At 56.7% G+C, this 13,864-nt stretch overlaps 7 protein-coding genes across 7 annotated transcripts; 3 read left to right on the forward strand and 4 right to left on the reverse strand.

Moving 5' to 3' along the window:
- Positions 1 to 877: 877 nt before the first annotated feature.
- Positions 878 to 2,126, reverse strand: BO70DRAFT_381099 (uncharacterized protein; the record flags this gene model as incomplete). The annotated part of the gene is made up of 2 exons (XM_025545444.1): positions 878 to 2,054; positions 2,095 to 2,126. The coding sequence occupies 2 exons, from the start codon at positions 2,124 to 2,126 to the stop codon at positions 995 to 997; spliced, it is 1,092 nt and encodes a 363-aa protein (XP_025397341.1). The 3' UTR covers positions 878 to 994.
- A 996-nt stretch (positions 2,127 to 3,122) lies between these two features.
- On the reverse strand, positions 3,123 to 4,247 carry BO70DRAFT_95598 (uncharacterized protein). The gene has a single exon (XM_025548877.1). The coding sequence runs from the start codon at positions 3,893 to 3,895 to the stop codon at positions 3,323 to 3,325; it is 573 nt and encodes a 190-aa protein (XP_025397342.1). The 5' UTR covers positions 3,896 to 4,247; the 3' UTR covers positions 3,123 to 3,322.
- On the forward strand, positions 4,134 to 5,137 carry BO70DRAFT_95645 (uncharacterized protein). The gene is made up of 3 exons (XM_025548878.1): positions 4,134 to 4,260; positions 4,395 to 4,821; positions 4,891 to 5,137. Exons 2-3 carry the CDS (start codon positions 4,506 to 4,508, stop codon positions 5,055 to 5,057), a joined length of 483 nt encoding a protein of 160 aa, XP_025397343.1. The 5' UTR covers positions 4,134 to 4,260; positions 4,395 to 4,505; the 3' UTR covers positions 5,058 to 5,137.
- Positions 5,138 to 5,253: 116 nt separating this feature from the next.
- Positions 5,254 to 7,147, forward strand: BO70DRAFT_372627 (GMC family oxidoreductase; the record flags this gene model as incomplete). Its single annotated transcript, XM_025544865.1, has 3 exons — positions 5,254 to 5,296; positions 5,352 to 6,065; positions 6,186 to 7,147. The coding sequence occupies 3 exons, from the start codon at positions 5,254 to 5,256 to the stop codon at positions 7,145 to 7,147; spliced, it is 1,719 nt and encodes a 572-aa protein (XP_025397344.1).
- Positions 7,148 to 7,598: 451 nt separating this feature from the next.
- On the reverse strand, positions 7,599 to 10,253 carry BO70DRAFT_388671 (putative 2-ketogluconate transporter; the record flags this gene model as incomplete). Its single annotated transcript, XM_025546002.1, has 6 exons — positions 7,599 to 7,843; positions 8,040 to 8,251; positions 8,367 to 8,885; positions 9,005 to 9,282; positions 9,361 to 9,633; positions 10,224 to 10,253. 6 exons carry the CDS (start codon positions 10,251 to 10,253, stop codon positions 7,599 to 7,601), a joined length of 1,557 nt encoding a protein of 518 aa, XP_025397345.1.
- On the forward strand, positions 10,208 to 11,433 carry BO70DRAFT_363957 (glycoside hydrolase family 88/105 protein). The gene has a single exon (XM_025543688.1). It carries the CDS (start codon positions 10,280 to 10,282, stop codon positions 11,384 to 11,386), a length of 1,107 nt encoding a protein of 368 aa, XP_025397346.1. The 5' UTR covers positions 10,208 to 10,279; the 3' UTR covers positions 11,387 to 11,433.
- Positions 11,434 to 11,863: 430 nt separating this feature from the next.
- Positions 11,864 to 13,494, reverse strand: BO70DRAFT_388673 (aminoglycoside phosphotransferase family protein; the record flags this gene model as incomplete). The annotated part of the gene is made up of 3 exons (XM_025546003.1): positions 11,864 to 12,317; positions 12,360 to 13,133; positions 13,178 to 13,494. The coding sequence occupies 3 exons, from the start codon at positions 13,492 to 13,494 to the stop codon at positions 11,864 to 11,866; spliced, it is 1,545 nt and encodes a 514-aa protein (XP_025397347.1).
- Between the last annotated feature and the right edge of the window lie 370 nt (positions 13,495 to 13,864).

The following is a 13,864-nucleotide window of genomic DNA, read 5'->3' on the forward strand; positions in this document are numbered from 1 at the left end:
AGATACTCTTGAATATTTACTGATATTATATTAATAGACTCGTCCCGATCGGCCAGGGAGGATAGGAATCAATGCGATGTATGCGTCCTGTACTTCCTACCTAGTAGGTACCGTACTACCGTAGTACATGCAGTACATACCCAAGTAATAGGTAATAATACTCAGGCGGTGTCGGAATCGGCAGCCGTCGCCTCAGGCACCGGGGCCTCACCGCTCTGTCTGTTGTTTATTCCCTATATCACTCGATCCCACTCGACCCTCCACCCGACCATTCCGGGCCCGGCCTGAAAAAGGCTGAAACTGCGATCTGGGCGGACCCGACGCTGGCCCATGCCGCCGCCGCCGCCGCATTACGTATGGGTCCCGACTCACGGCTCCCGAGACGAGGCCATTAGTTATTATTATCCACCCTTCCGACGGCTCGGGCTGGGCCCGAGCGAACCTGCAATTACCTACGCGGTCGCTCGCTTACCCTCCTAGAATGGTACATCGTCTATCCCCCCCCGACAACCGTGGCGGGGTGGTTCTATTTCATGTCTAACGTGGTCTACATAGATATATATACCTCTCGCGCGCGCGCCCCTCGAATCCCGACTCCCGGCTAGACAGCCTCCGTGGAGGATACGGCAAAGGAAACAGAAAACAAAGGAAAGAAAAAGACATACGGAAGGATATATGGATACATGGTGGGGATATGTGCAGGTCCAGGATGTACCAAATCTTAGGTGAAAGGGACACCGTCAGTTCTAGACGGCGTCTGATGGTCCCGGAACAGCAATGCCGTCAGGTTTGGGCAGACGGGTTCCGGGCACCGGCGAGTGGCCTGGGGGGGGGGGGGGGGGGGGGGGCATCTGTCCAGCCCAGCAAGCGGCCTAGGGGCATGCGAATCGCCCCAAATGCGCAGCACCATAGGCCTGTGTCGGTTCACAAGACCTCGGGCGCTAGTGATCTCGAATGCGAGATGGTTGAAGAAGCCTCGCAGGAGAACAGGAGGTCACGGAGATCGGGGCACCTCCAGGGAGGTGGGATTTCGGCTCCGTCGTCGTTCTGACAGGGCCAGACTGTCCATCGAGATCGCCGTCCACGGGTACTGTGGCGGCCGTCCGTCCGCGCGGGTGGCATGCGTCACGTCGCCGGTGATCTGGTCCGGGTCCACAAAGTTGGGGAACTCCTCCCGGTCCGAGGAACTGGAGTCCGAGTGCCGCGTATTGACCAGCGAGACCAGCTTCCGCAGCACCCCGAACTCCAGCTTGAGCTTGACGCTGTACACCGCGGCCTTGAGCGTGGTCTGCAGGGTGTACAGGCCGACGTACTCGAGCACCAGCAGGGCGACGTCCAGGAGGATGATCACCAGGTTGATGGCGATCAGCTCGTACATGGTCTTGTGCCGCTGGGGGTCCTTGTCCGGCCGCAGCCGCAGCAGCTTGACCGTCTCGACGATGTAGATAATCGAGATGAGGATCTCCTGCGCGCAGAACCACGCCAGCTGCATCCGCTCCATGACGTTGTATCCCCGGATGATGGGGTCGGTGCGGATGTAGATGGTGGAGTAGGTGAGGATGGTGGTGGGAATCAGCAGGACGATGGCGTCGAAGATGATCAGGTAACGCACCCGCCGCAGCAGGGTCTGGCTCTGCACCACCAAGTGCAGGCGGGAATACAGCACGACCGACTGACCGGGGACCATGAAGTAGAAGCCGATGGTGGAAAAGGTGACGGCGAACCACAGCGGACCGATGGCGAAGAACTCCAGCAAATAACCGACGGCGTGGGGGATGACGCCGAACACGTCGGACAGCAGCATGGTCCAGAAGTACAGGCCGGTGTAGCGCGTGAAGGTGAGGAAGATGAGGATGACGAGTTCGATGGCGTTGTACAGCGCGATGGCGCTGAAGACGGCCATCAGGATCTTGATCGCCATGCTGCCCCCCTGGTATCCTCCGATGAGGCCCTCGGGCGGGATGGAGAGGTTATCCCACATGATGAGGCCGTCGCGTCCGCGGAGTCGAGGTGACGAGGGGAGAGAGCGAGTCAGATGTGTAGGTCCCAAATGGCTGGCCGATGCAGCAGAGCGCCATGTCAGGATGAACTCACAAACCACCGTGGTCACTTGCGAACGGAGTCATGGTTTCCTGGACGAGAGCGACGGGAGGGAAGAAGAGTGTTGCAACCACGCCACGGCTTCACTGGCATCCTTATCTCCCCAATGCGACAGCTGGCCAACCGATCGCTAGGGGTCCCTGCGGCACCGGGTTCCCTGGTCCGGTGTGCGAATGGGCCGGGCGAGATCGGGTCGTCAGGGCGGTGGCAGAGGAGGCGCACAGAAGAAGGAATTGATGGCGCCGGACTTCTATTTCCACCGCGGCGGGTGATGCGCTAGTGGTTGTCGAGGGTCGGTGGCGGCCGGTGCAGCGGTGCCTGCAGAACGAAGGGGGCGCGAAAGGGGAGAGGATCGGGGGCCAAGGGGTCGGGTCGGGGTCCCAATGGCGCCGCTGACGGGCTATTTAAAGGGCAGGAAAGTTCAATGAGGGAAGGGGAGGGAGAGACTAGACCCTCGACGATGAACGGGGAGGGGAAAGGATGGAGTAGAGAGGAGAGCGGAGAGAAGAGGAGAAGAGGAGAAGAGGAGAAGAGAGGCGAAAGGCGAGGATTGTAGAAGAAGAAGAAGATGCTGCAGGGAAAAGAAAGTCCGGGGTTGACCTGGAGGACTCAGGCCACTAACTAGGCCCCCCCAGGTTTAGCAGCCCCCGTAAACTGCCGGGGCTCGTACGGTGATACGGTACCGTATCCTTCGCGGTTCCGCACCGTTCCGAGAGGCGAATGCTGTGGCGCTGCGGTCGGGTGGAAGTGCTGTGCTGGAGTGGCTGGTGCGCGTACTTTTGCAAAGCCTGAGGCATGCATCGTCTGGTTCCTCTGTCGCATCCGACCGGCCGACCTTCAACCTTTCCCCCTTCCCCCAAACTCTCGCTCTGACTCAAATCCCACGGCCTGAACGCAAAACTCACCCCGAACCAGGCAATACGACGACCTCGAAACACGCCTCTCCCGTCCCTTGCGTCTGTTCCCTCCGTGGTGACCACACGCTTCCTGTTCCAGCCAGAAGCCGACCAGAGTTGCCCATGACACGGTCCCTCGGCGATGGGACGGCGATGAGGGGATCGCAGTCGGGAACTGTGTCTGTGTGTGTGTGTGTGGCCTGGTGTTGGAAGCCGGAGTGTCCCCCCTCAACATCCTTCTAATCATAGCGGTGCACTAGGTTCAACACCTGGCCTCGGATGCGACAACCAGCCTATCTTCTCGACCCGTCGACCAAGGAAATGCTTCAGTCCGGTTGTATACCCAGGATGGTCGTCGAGTCGCTGGCGTTCGACCCGTCATCGACTTGAGGGATAGAACCGGTCGAGCAAAGGGCCTGAGAACACCGTCGAGACATCCTCCCCTCAATACCCCAAGGATTATACCCATGCGACCGATGGACGCGCTCGAACGAGGTTGCGAGCATCGGCATGGCTTTCTCCGCGGGCATGCGTCGCAGGTTGCACGAACGTCCGAGGGCCGCGAGAACTAACGACCATTGCTGCGCCAACCGTGTTGATTGCACGCGGATTTGAGATACCATCCATGCATGGGTCGCTTCAGGTTGTAGATATGCGTGAGACCATCGCGTCCAGCGCCCACCACTGATGAGCCCAGATCGGGCTGCCACTTGGGCTGCCACTCCGGTGATCCCCCGACCGTTCGACCACCCAGGGTTAGGGATAGAAGGCTTTACGGAAATACGCCGCGCAGGGCGTAATGGCGGGCTACAGTCCTCTGCGTAAGTGGCACCTGTAGTGGCACCACCACCTGCTGTAGCCCCGATAACATAGGTAGTCCAAAAAACAGCATCCGACATGGTGATCGCACTAGTATGGAGTACCGTCTAATATTTTTTTGACCCTGAAAGCATGTTCATCAGGATGAAAAAGAACGAGGTCAGATCCGATTGTGATTGTGCCTTTGTGATGGCGTTGTCATAATGCCGGGCAATATAGACCCACCCGCCCTTTCCAGTTTATATACCACGGCCTCTCCAAGCCAACATCCCCCGGTCTTTCTTCTCCATCAGCTTCCCCACAGTCTGGGTAGTGAATGCCCATACCCATGGCGTCCCGGCCAGAGCAGAATCAACCAGCAAACAGGGGAAGCTCCACCTTGACAGCCAACGGATCGGTTGCCCCCCCGGGGACTCCGACTGCAGCGACAGGAACATCAGCTCGGGTATGCACGATTGATTGATTGACAGATTGACAGCTGCGAGATCGCAACCGCTCCCCACTTCGACCTGCAGCGTCGCACAACCTCTTCCCCTGCTGGACGACGCGATTCTCTCCTAACTGCTGGCTTGCTGTCAGATACTATACCGTCTCGCCTACTAGTCGGGTAGTTTGCGGCCACGAACAAACACAACTGGAATCCCCATGGGAGTGTGTCCTAGCGACCGAAGGAACCGGTCTGGGTTGTAGATGCGTGGTCTGGGAATGCCCCGGTGCAATCTGTCCAGCCACCCGGGGGAGAAAAGACAGTGGGAATGTGAAAAGCCTCCTCACCTGGGACGGTCATGCGCCGCGAGGAATCTGTTTCACTGCATCGCATTCGCTACAGCCCCACGTCCGACCGTCGTGACCATCGATCGCAGTCGACAAGTCTCGACGGGCGTGGTCCCTTGCTCCCTGCTCGGTGGTTCTTCCTCCGAGCCTGTGCATGCAGCCACGGCGCCAACAAGGATCTGGAGCAGGCCATGGGAGGGGAGAGGCTCGCTATCAGAATTGATACCTACATGTATGAACGGTCCTCCCCTTTTGAGTGGAATGATTTTGTGAGACAGACTGGCCTCACTCTATCGCGAAGATCGTCCCGCGTCTCCCAAGTGGAGCGCCCATCACAGCCTATCCGGGGAACAGCAATCCTGGGCCCCAAACCCCAACTGCGGACCGAACCAAACAAGTCCAACACCTCAGAGCTCACACATGCCCCCCTCAACGCGGCCACTCGCCGAGACCGCCGGCCAGGTCTAAGACCCGCCCTGGCAAGGGGGAACTGAGCAGGGGGGAAGCGGGGTCAAGCCGTCGTCTCACGCTGTATCCCCGTCGATCGCCCGTGTAACTGGCCTACTCTTTAAACAGGGTGTCGCGCTGCTGACCGGGCGGTTCTGTCTGTTCGTCCAAACCATTCCCCTCAGACGGTGTTCACCTGTTGCCCCCCTACACCATAATGACATCTGGCGATCAGACGTGGGACTTTGTCGTCGTGGGCGGTTCGTGCCAGCGTCCCCCTCCCTCCCCTCCGACGGGTGGCTAATGTGGATATAGGTGGACCGGCGGGGTGCGCGCTGGCCTCCACAATCGCCCGGTCGGCGAGACGCCCGCAGGTGCTGCTGCTGGAGGCCGGCCGTCGCAACGACGACCCGGCCCTTCGCGTGGATGGCCAGCGGTGGCAGACCTTCATGAACGGCGAGCTGAACTGGGGCTACAAGACGACGCCGCAGGCGCACTGCAACGGGCGGGAGATCGACTACTCGCGCGGAAAGGTGCTGGGAGGGAGCAGCGCGATCAACTTCGGGGTGTACACCGTGGGGGCGCGCGACGACTACAACCAGTGGGCGTCGCTGGTGGACGACGACTTCTTCCGGTGGGAGCGCATGCAGGCTCGGTTCCGCGGCCTGGAGACCTTCAACGGGGCCATCGTCGATGCGACCCACGCCAAATACGCGGCCCCGAAGACGGCCGATCATGGGTCGCGCGGCGGGCTGAAGGTCGGGTACGCGGCCGAGTGGGAGCAGGATCTTCCTCTCATGATGGACGTCTTCGAGCAGGCGGGCCTGGCGCGGAACCCGGATCACAACTCGGGCGACCCCATCGGCATGGCGTTGGTGATTAACTCGTCGCACCAGGGCCGGAGGGTCACCGCGACGGACCTGCTGACGGGGGCGCCGGCCAACCTGACGGTCATCACGGAGGCACCGGTGCAGCGGTTGATACTGGAGGGGACCAAGGCCGTGGGGGTGGACGCGAGGGGTGCACGATGTAAGTCTACCTGTCTGTCCTGTCAACTGTGCGGTCACCGTTGTGCCCTTTTTATCCCGTCCTGAGTCGTCTCGTCGTCCTGTGCTGTCAACCGTCGAGACTTCAACTAATCATACACAGACCTCGCATCCCGAGAAGTCATCCTAACGGCCGGATCTCTCGACACGCCGAAGATCCTAATGCACTCGGGGATCGGGCCAGCCGCACAACTGCAGCAGTTCCAAATCCCGGTCATCAACGACCTGCCCGCGGTAGGCCAGGGCCTGCGAGACCACTTCTTCGCGCCGCTGTGCTTCAAGCGCGACCCAGCCACAAACGACCGCAATGCGTTCTTCGGCTCGCCAGAAGCCATGGACTCCGCGCTAGCGCAATGGCAGAAAGACGGCAGCGGGCCGTGGGCACGCCACTCATGCCAGATCGCGGCCGGGTGGCTGAAGTCAGACCGTCTGGTATCATCGCCCGAGTTCCAGGCCCTCCCGACATCAGTCCAGTCCTTCCTGCAGCAGCCGACGGTGCCGCACTACGAATTCATGACGCATTTCCCGCTGCACCTGATCTCGCCCGAGGCGACCCCAGAGTACAGCTACGTGTGCCTGCTGGTATTCCTCATGAACGAGCAATCCAGCGGCGAGGTGCGTCTTCAGTCCTCCGACCCCGAGGTGCCGCTTCTCTTCGACCCGAAGTTCCTCTCCCACCCATTCGACCGTCGGGCGTGCATCGAGATCTACCGCCAGGCACTCGAGGTGACGAAGCACGCATCCTTCACGAAAGACACGGTGGAGACCTTGATCGCGCCCCCGTCGGAGTCGGACGACGACATCCTCGAGTTCTGGCGGAACACGCTCGGGTCGAGCTGGCATATGTCGGGGACGGCCAAGATGGGGAAGCCCGGGGAGAAGGATGCCGCGGTGGACAGCCGGTTTCGGGTGTTGGGGATGCAGGGGCTCCGGGTGGCCGATCTGAGTGTGTTGCCGGTGTTGACGAACAATCATACGCAGGCGACGGCGTATGTCACGGGGGTGACGTGCGGGGAGGCGCTGGTGGCGGAGTATGGGTTGGATGGGAAGGAGTCGAGGCTGTAGCGCTGATGGTGTTGATGTACCTGGGTGTACCTGATGGGATAGCTGATAGGAGGGTGTTGGATTTTTCTGGAGGGTATTTAATAATGCATCTGCACGGAGAGCTTAGATAGCTTCCGGTGACTTTTATACTAGGATCCGGGATAATACATCGCATGCTTACAGAATTGATATCCATCCCATATCCATCCCATATCCCATCTTACAACCTATATCCTATATCCCATCCCACATCCCCACGCCAACAGCATCCCAGTCCGTCCCTGCATCTCTACAGAAGCACCCCCCCACCTACACACACATAGAGCCTAGCCACCAAGCACAAGCACAGGCACAAACACAGTCAAAACAAACCCCACTGAATTAATTCCATTCAACACGCTTTCTCTCTGTATCCCATTATCCCATCCACACAGTTCACCAACGCAGCCCCCCCCCCAAAAGGAAAGAAAAATCAATAAACATACCTAAAATACGCATTCTCCCGATCCGTCCTATCCTCAAACTCCCTCCCCCTATTACCACCATCAAGGATATGCAGCCCCGCCTCAGCCATAGCGCGATCCTTGCGCTGATTCTGGCGGATGAGGTAGAAACGCAGAAAGATGACGGCGAGGGTCATGGCGGAGTAACAAGCGAGGTGGACGCCGAAGGCGATGAAGTAGCGGGGGGCGTCGCGGGGGAGGAAGACTTGGGGGCCTTTTTTTTTTTGTTATTATATTTTTTTTCGTAAGGGGGGGACTGGGTATATAGATATAGTCTATGAGAAAGGATGATCTATTCCATGATGGAGAATGAAACGTAGAAGGAAGGAAGGAAGGAAAAGTGGAAGATATAGCGGAGGGGGGGAGAGAGAGAGAGAGAGAGGAAGAAAGGGTAGGGTAAGGTAGCGTACCGATGGCATTCCCCACAGCCCAAGACACAAACGTCGCCGCAACGACAGTCGACTTCTTGGTCGCGCCGGCAATATTGCGCGTCACCATAGACAGACCCAGATTCTGGGCGGACCAGAACGACAGGGTGATGTAGTAGCTGAAGAGGAGGCCGACTTTTGTGCTGAGGGAGGTATTCCGGACGGTCATGAGGACGATGGTGCCGATGAAGGAGCTATCACATTACCAATACACCCATAACTAGTCAGCAAGACATCTCCCCCCAGGACGATTGTAAAAGATAAACTCAAACGAAGCAGAAGAAGAAAAAAAAAAAGAGAATCACCCACGGTACAATAAACCCCAACATAACCAACAAATTCTGCCCAAACCTCCTAACCAGGGCCGCCGAAACCAACAGCACAAAAACAATATAGACACCGAGCACCATCGCCAACAACTGCGTCTGCAACTCGGTGAAGTCAAATCCCGAGATGATAATATTCGCATACGCGCCCAACCCACTAGTCGGGAGGGCGGTGAAGACCTGAATGGCACAATAACAATAAACCTGAGGATCGGACAGCGCCTCCCACACCTGATAGGGACGGAAGGATTTATTCTGCAGGCCGGTCTGGTTGGCGCGGACGCGGTGGACCATGCGGTGTTTGTCGGGTTCGGAGAAGCATTTGGCGCGCATGGGCGAGTCGGGCATCCAGTACAGGACGAAGAGGCCCCAGAGGATAGAGAGGCAGCCGTAGCTCAGGAAGAGCGCTTGCCAGGATTTGAGCACCCGGTGGCTGCCGAGTAGGCTGAAGCAGTAGGCTAGAAGACCGCCGACGATTTGTTGCGCGCCGTTCATCATGTACCTGTTTTTTTGTTAGTGGGTGGGTTGTTTCGGGGGGGAGTGGACGATGACAGGCTTTTTAGGGGAGTGGAGGGTGATAGATAGTAGCCTTGGGTTAGGGTTTTTGAGGACAAGACACACCAATACGTAACCGTCGAAGCCTGCTCTTCCCGTTTATACCACATGCCCGACAGCAAGACGAAGGAGGGCTGGCAGGCCGCTTCAAACACACCCAGCAGGGTGCGCACGGTGACCAGGCCAGCGAAGTTGCGACACACGGAGTGCAGCGCCAGGACGGCGCCCCAGCAGATGATGTTGACGCCGAGGTATTTGGCGATGCGGACGCGCTGGATGATCCAGTTGGTGGGGTACTCGACGGCCAGGACGGCGATGTAGATGCAGGTGGTGAGCCAGGAGTACTGTCTTCCAGTTAGCTCTCTTTCAGTGAGGAGAGAACAGAAGAAGACAGAAAAGAGAAAAATAGTCAGAATACACACCTCCGACCCCTTAAGATGGGTATCATCGCGAATCCCCATAATCGAAGCGAACGACATGGTGCCCTTATCCAGCGCCTGCAGGAAGTACGTGACGATCATGATGAGCAGGACGCGGCGATCGATCATGCGTCGCAGACGACGACTCTCCGCCTCATCGACATCGACAGGGCCGCGGGCAGCGTATGCCAGGACCTCCTGGTCGACGCGGGAGGCGTCAAGGTCTTCGTGGAGCTTGTCGGTGGGGGAAAGGACGCGCTCGACGTGGGAGATGTCCTGCGGTTTGAGAGAGACGCCTTTGTTCTCTGCCTCTGCCTCTGCCTCTTCTAGCGTGATGTTTTCTCTGGACATGATGCATACACACAAATACACAAATACACACACACACACACACAGAGAGAGAGAGAGAGGGGGGGGTCTTCTAACCAACCGATCTTATGAGCCAAGGATAAACAGACTGGGAGGTATTCTCGCTCATCAAGGATGAGCGAACCCTTTTATCTTGTATCATCATCTGACCCCTCGCTGCCGTAGCGAGGGGCTCATGGCGTACAATTTCACCCCAATGAGACGACCCCTCGTTTACTCTCCTTGCAAGCACCCCAGGTCTGCGAATCCGGGGACGGCAGGGTCCGACGGGGGCGATTGGCCCGAGAAGGCTTGCTTGGGGTGGCAGGGGCCCCTGCTGCATGGGAACGATCTGCAGCGCTGGGTGTGTGGGGAGGGAGAGACCTGACGTGGCGTCGGGGGGAGATGGCCCGATGCCCGGAGTTAGGGCTTGGCTGGAGGGGTCGAGCTGAGAGCATTTAAGACGGAAGACTGTACCAACATCAACTCTGGAAGGGAGGAGAAGAAATAAGACTCACCTTTACTTCCAACCTGCTGGTCCAAACCATCACTTCAACTTCAAACCACCACCACAATGCCACCTCCCCAAACGCTCTCCCCCGCCTCAATCCGCCAAAAAATCGACCTCCTGATCACCAACCTCATCACCATCCACGACACAACCGGCGAATTCCTCCTCCCCCTCCCAGACGGACGAATCATCGACACGAAGTCCTGGAATGGGTGGGAATGGACACACGGGATCGGACTGTACGGAATCTGGAAATACCACGAGCTGACCGGCTCCGACGCTCTCCTCCGCACAATCGAAGACTGGTTCGCGGCACGGTTCGCCGAGGGCGGGACCACAAAAAACATCAACACGATGGCCGTGTTCCTGGCCCTGGCATATGTATACGAGAAGACGCAGCAGGCGGAGTATCTGCCCTGGCTGGAAGCGTGGGGGGAGTGGGCGATGCACGAGCTGCCGCGGACGCGGTTCGGGGGGATGCAGCACGTCACGTATGTGAACGAGAACGAGGGACAGCTGTGGGACGATACGTTGATGATGACGGTGTTGCCGCTGGCGAAGATTGGGAAACTGCTGGGACGGAGGGAGTATATTGTCGAAGCGAAGAGGCAGTTTCTCGTGCATATCAAGTACTTGTTCGATACGCGGACGGGGCTGTTCTACCATGGGTGGACGTTCTCGGACGGGGGGCACAATTTCGCGAATGCGCGATGGGCGCGCGGGAATAGCTGGGTGACGATTGCGATCCCGGAGATCATTGAGCTGTTGGAGATGGAGGAGGGGGATCCGATCCGGACACATCTGGTGGATACGCTGGCGGCGCAGTGCGAGGCGCTCCGGGGGCTGCAGGATGTGACGGGGTACTGGCATACGCTGCTGGATCATGCGGACTCGTACGTGGAGGCGTCGGCGACGGCGGGGTTTGCGTATGGGGTGCTGAAGGCCGTGCGGAAGAGGTACATTGGCGCAGAGTATCGGGGGGTGGCGGAGAGGGCGATTGCGGCGGTGGTGGATGCTGTGGATGCGAAGGGCGAGCTGCAGAATACCAGCTTTGGGACGCCGATGGGCGATAGTCTGGAGTTCTATAAGCAGATCCCTCGCACGGCGATGCCGTATGGGCAGGCGATGGCGATCATGGCGCTGGGGGAGTATTTGAGGGGGTTGTATTAGACAGATAAGGCTGAAGTGACTTTGATTATGTTTCATTTTGATACGGTGCCTGTATGGTAGACCAAGCGGTCATTGCTGACCTCAAACATCCGAAAAAATTGCGACAACCATCTGCTTAGTGGGTTGCCCCGACTATGAGCCCCTCGCTCGCTGTTCGTGCCACATACTTCCATATCGTTGGTCGAGGCGCCAGCGCTTATCCTTACAACATGACTCCATAACATAACCCGAAAAACGGCCATAAGGCTGCTCAGAGGGCCGTGCGAAGGTCCCGGATTGAAATAGAGCACCTTCTCTCTGACAGTGCTGTGTCTAGCAGTCAATCACTTCTTTCCATATTATTCTCAATCTCAGACTATTGCTATTCCCCCAAGACGTCATTCAACTCTTAGGTTATAGATGATGAGACTGGACGTATCGAGTATATCGATGCAGAGTATATTCGCGAGCGCTCGTGATATGAACGATCATCATGTCTCAGTTGACTGTTGGGGTAACCATGTCCTCCCATTCTTGTTGGAATTCCAGGATCCACTTCCATAGCCTTGAGTTGGTGACAAACAACTCTCCTCCTTTTCGAAGACTGTTTTGAGTGGACGACATGTATTGAGATTTCCATTGTGATACTAAAGTTAATTTCCTAGCAACAGAGCTTCTCAGTATGTTATTCCGAAAATAGGCCTGCTCCGACTTTTGCGTTCTCTGATAAGGCTCATCGTCCAATTGAACTTCGCTGTAGAGCTTGGTGTAGCTGGGCAGGGATCTTTGTTCGGCGAAAAAGGCCTTCATGTCCCTCTCGCAGCCGTAGGCGTTATCCCAGACAGCGGCAAATAAACTGTAATCATCAATAGAGTCGAAATTCAGAAGCCGACTCAAGGGCCACGAGACTTTGCTCTGCTGCAGAAGATCAAGAGCTGTTTCGGCCGAGCTTCTCATATGTTCTTCGCCAAGGTTATTGGCCGAAACTGCTGACTTAAATCCGTTTTTGAAGGAGACAACAAGATCTTCGTCTAGTTCATTACGTGACTGCGGCAACCCGGGAGGGGCTAGCATCATAGCTTCCGGGACAGTCGAAGAGAAGGCCCAGTCAATGATGCGTGTGATATTGTAGTCGTCGTCGACATAGATATTATTGACACTCAAATCAGAATGAGAAAGCGGAAAGGACTGTACATCAGGTTTTGGTAGTTTCGAATCCCATTGGGTAATCAGCTCTTGGAGGATATTCGCAGCGACGGTATAGTCTAGTCTGTTATCGGAAGAATCGATTTTCTTTCCAATGGCAACAAAATCGTTCCATAAGTCACAGGCTCTCCTATACTGATCATTCGACTGAAAATCTTTAGGACTGGGGACCGGGGCGACAAAGCAGTGGTGAGACAACGGTAGAACTTCCGCATGTTGAATCAAGGAGGTTACAAGGCTGTCAAAGAACTCGGCATTTGAATGAAATGGCCCTCGAGGCACATCCTCTAGAGAGTACCGGTCATTCAGCACGTGGCCGCGGGATAGACATTCCCCCACTTCGAAGATCCCGTTCTCCTCCAAGAGAGAGCCTATACAGTCAAATCGTAATCGAGAAAGTTTGTATGTAATCTGTCCAAGCTGGTAAAGAACCTTGACTTTGAGATCGTCAGCCATGTGTGGCTTCTCAGACCCAAGAGACTTCCATGCTCTTTCGAGCGGCCAACCGGGGGCTTTGCTCATCAGGATGAATGGAATGCCAATGTCATTATGGCCCGTAGTACTTTCCGAATTAGCACGGTGTTGACAATATTGCATGGATCATACCTATAAGAGTGCACCACCGGGACCGGGATATCACTGTTCAGGTTCAAGTACTTCAGAGTGGCTGCTTCGCTTGCCAACAGTTTGGAACCGATTTCTATCGCCATCTCCCCATGCCCCATATGTGGAGATCGGAGAATCCACTCTACTCCATCCTCAAAAGTGATGAAGATAGCCCAGTTGAAACTTCCGCTCGCAGGGTACTGGTCGATGTCACAGGTACACGGGGTGTCCTGTCGAAGACTGCTGGAGATCCGACAAAGAGCTCTGATATCAAATTGCGCATATCGAAAAACAGGAGATATCTGGTCGGATGGCATAGCGGAGGCCCGCTCCAGAGAGTCATCCAAGCCCGGCGTGTAGAAAGAAGCGGTAGCTGCTGTGCTCAACCAAGGTCGGGTAGATAGGCGTGGCCAAGTATCCAATATGTCATTAAGCGCTCCTGAAGGGGTATTATATCTTGTATTGGAGCCTCATGGAAGACCTCACATTCAACACAACCCTGGTAAGCCAGCCGGGAGCTGCCAGAGATGGTGACAATTTGTCAGGAGAAATAGCCGCTGGGTCCAACAGACCGGGAGAGTGGAGTCGGCCGGTGGTGTAGCCTTCGCGAAACAAGGCGTCCGTTCTTAGATATAGAATAAGATAGGTGAGCTTTCGAAGGTAAAGATGCAAGAAAGATGGTTCCGG

This window comes from Aspergillus heteromorphus, assembly GCF_003184545.1.
Source record: "Aspergillus heteromorphus CBS 117.55 chromosome Unknown BO70scaffold_21, whole genome shotgun sequence".
NCBI lineage: Eukaryota > Fungi > Ascomycota > Eurotiomycetes > Eurotiales > Aspergillaceae > Aspergillus > Aspergillus heteromorphus.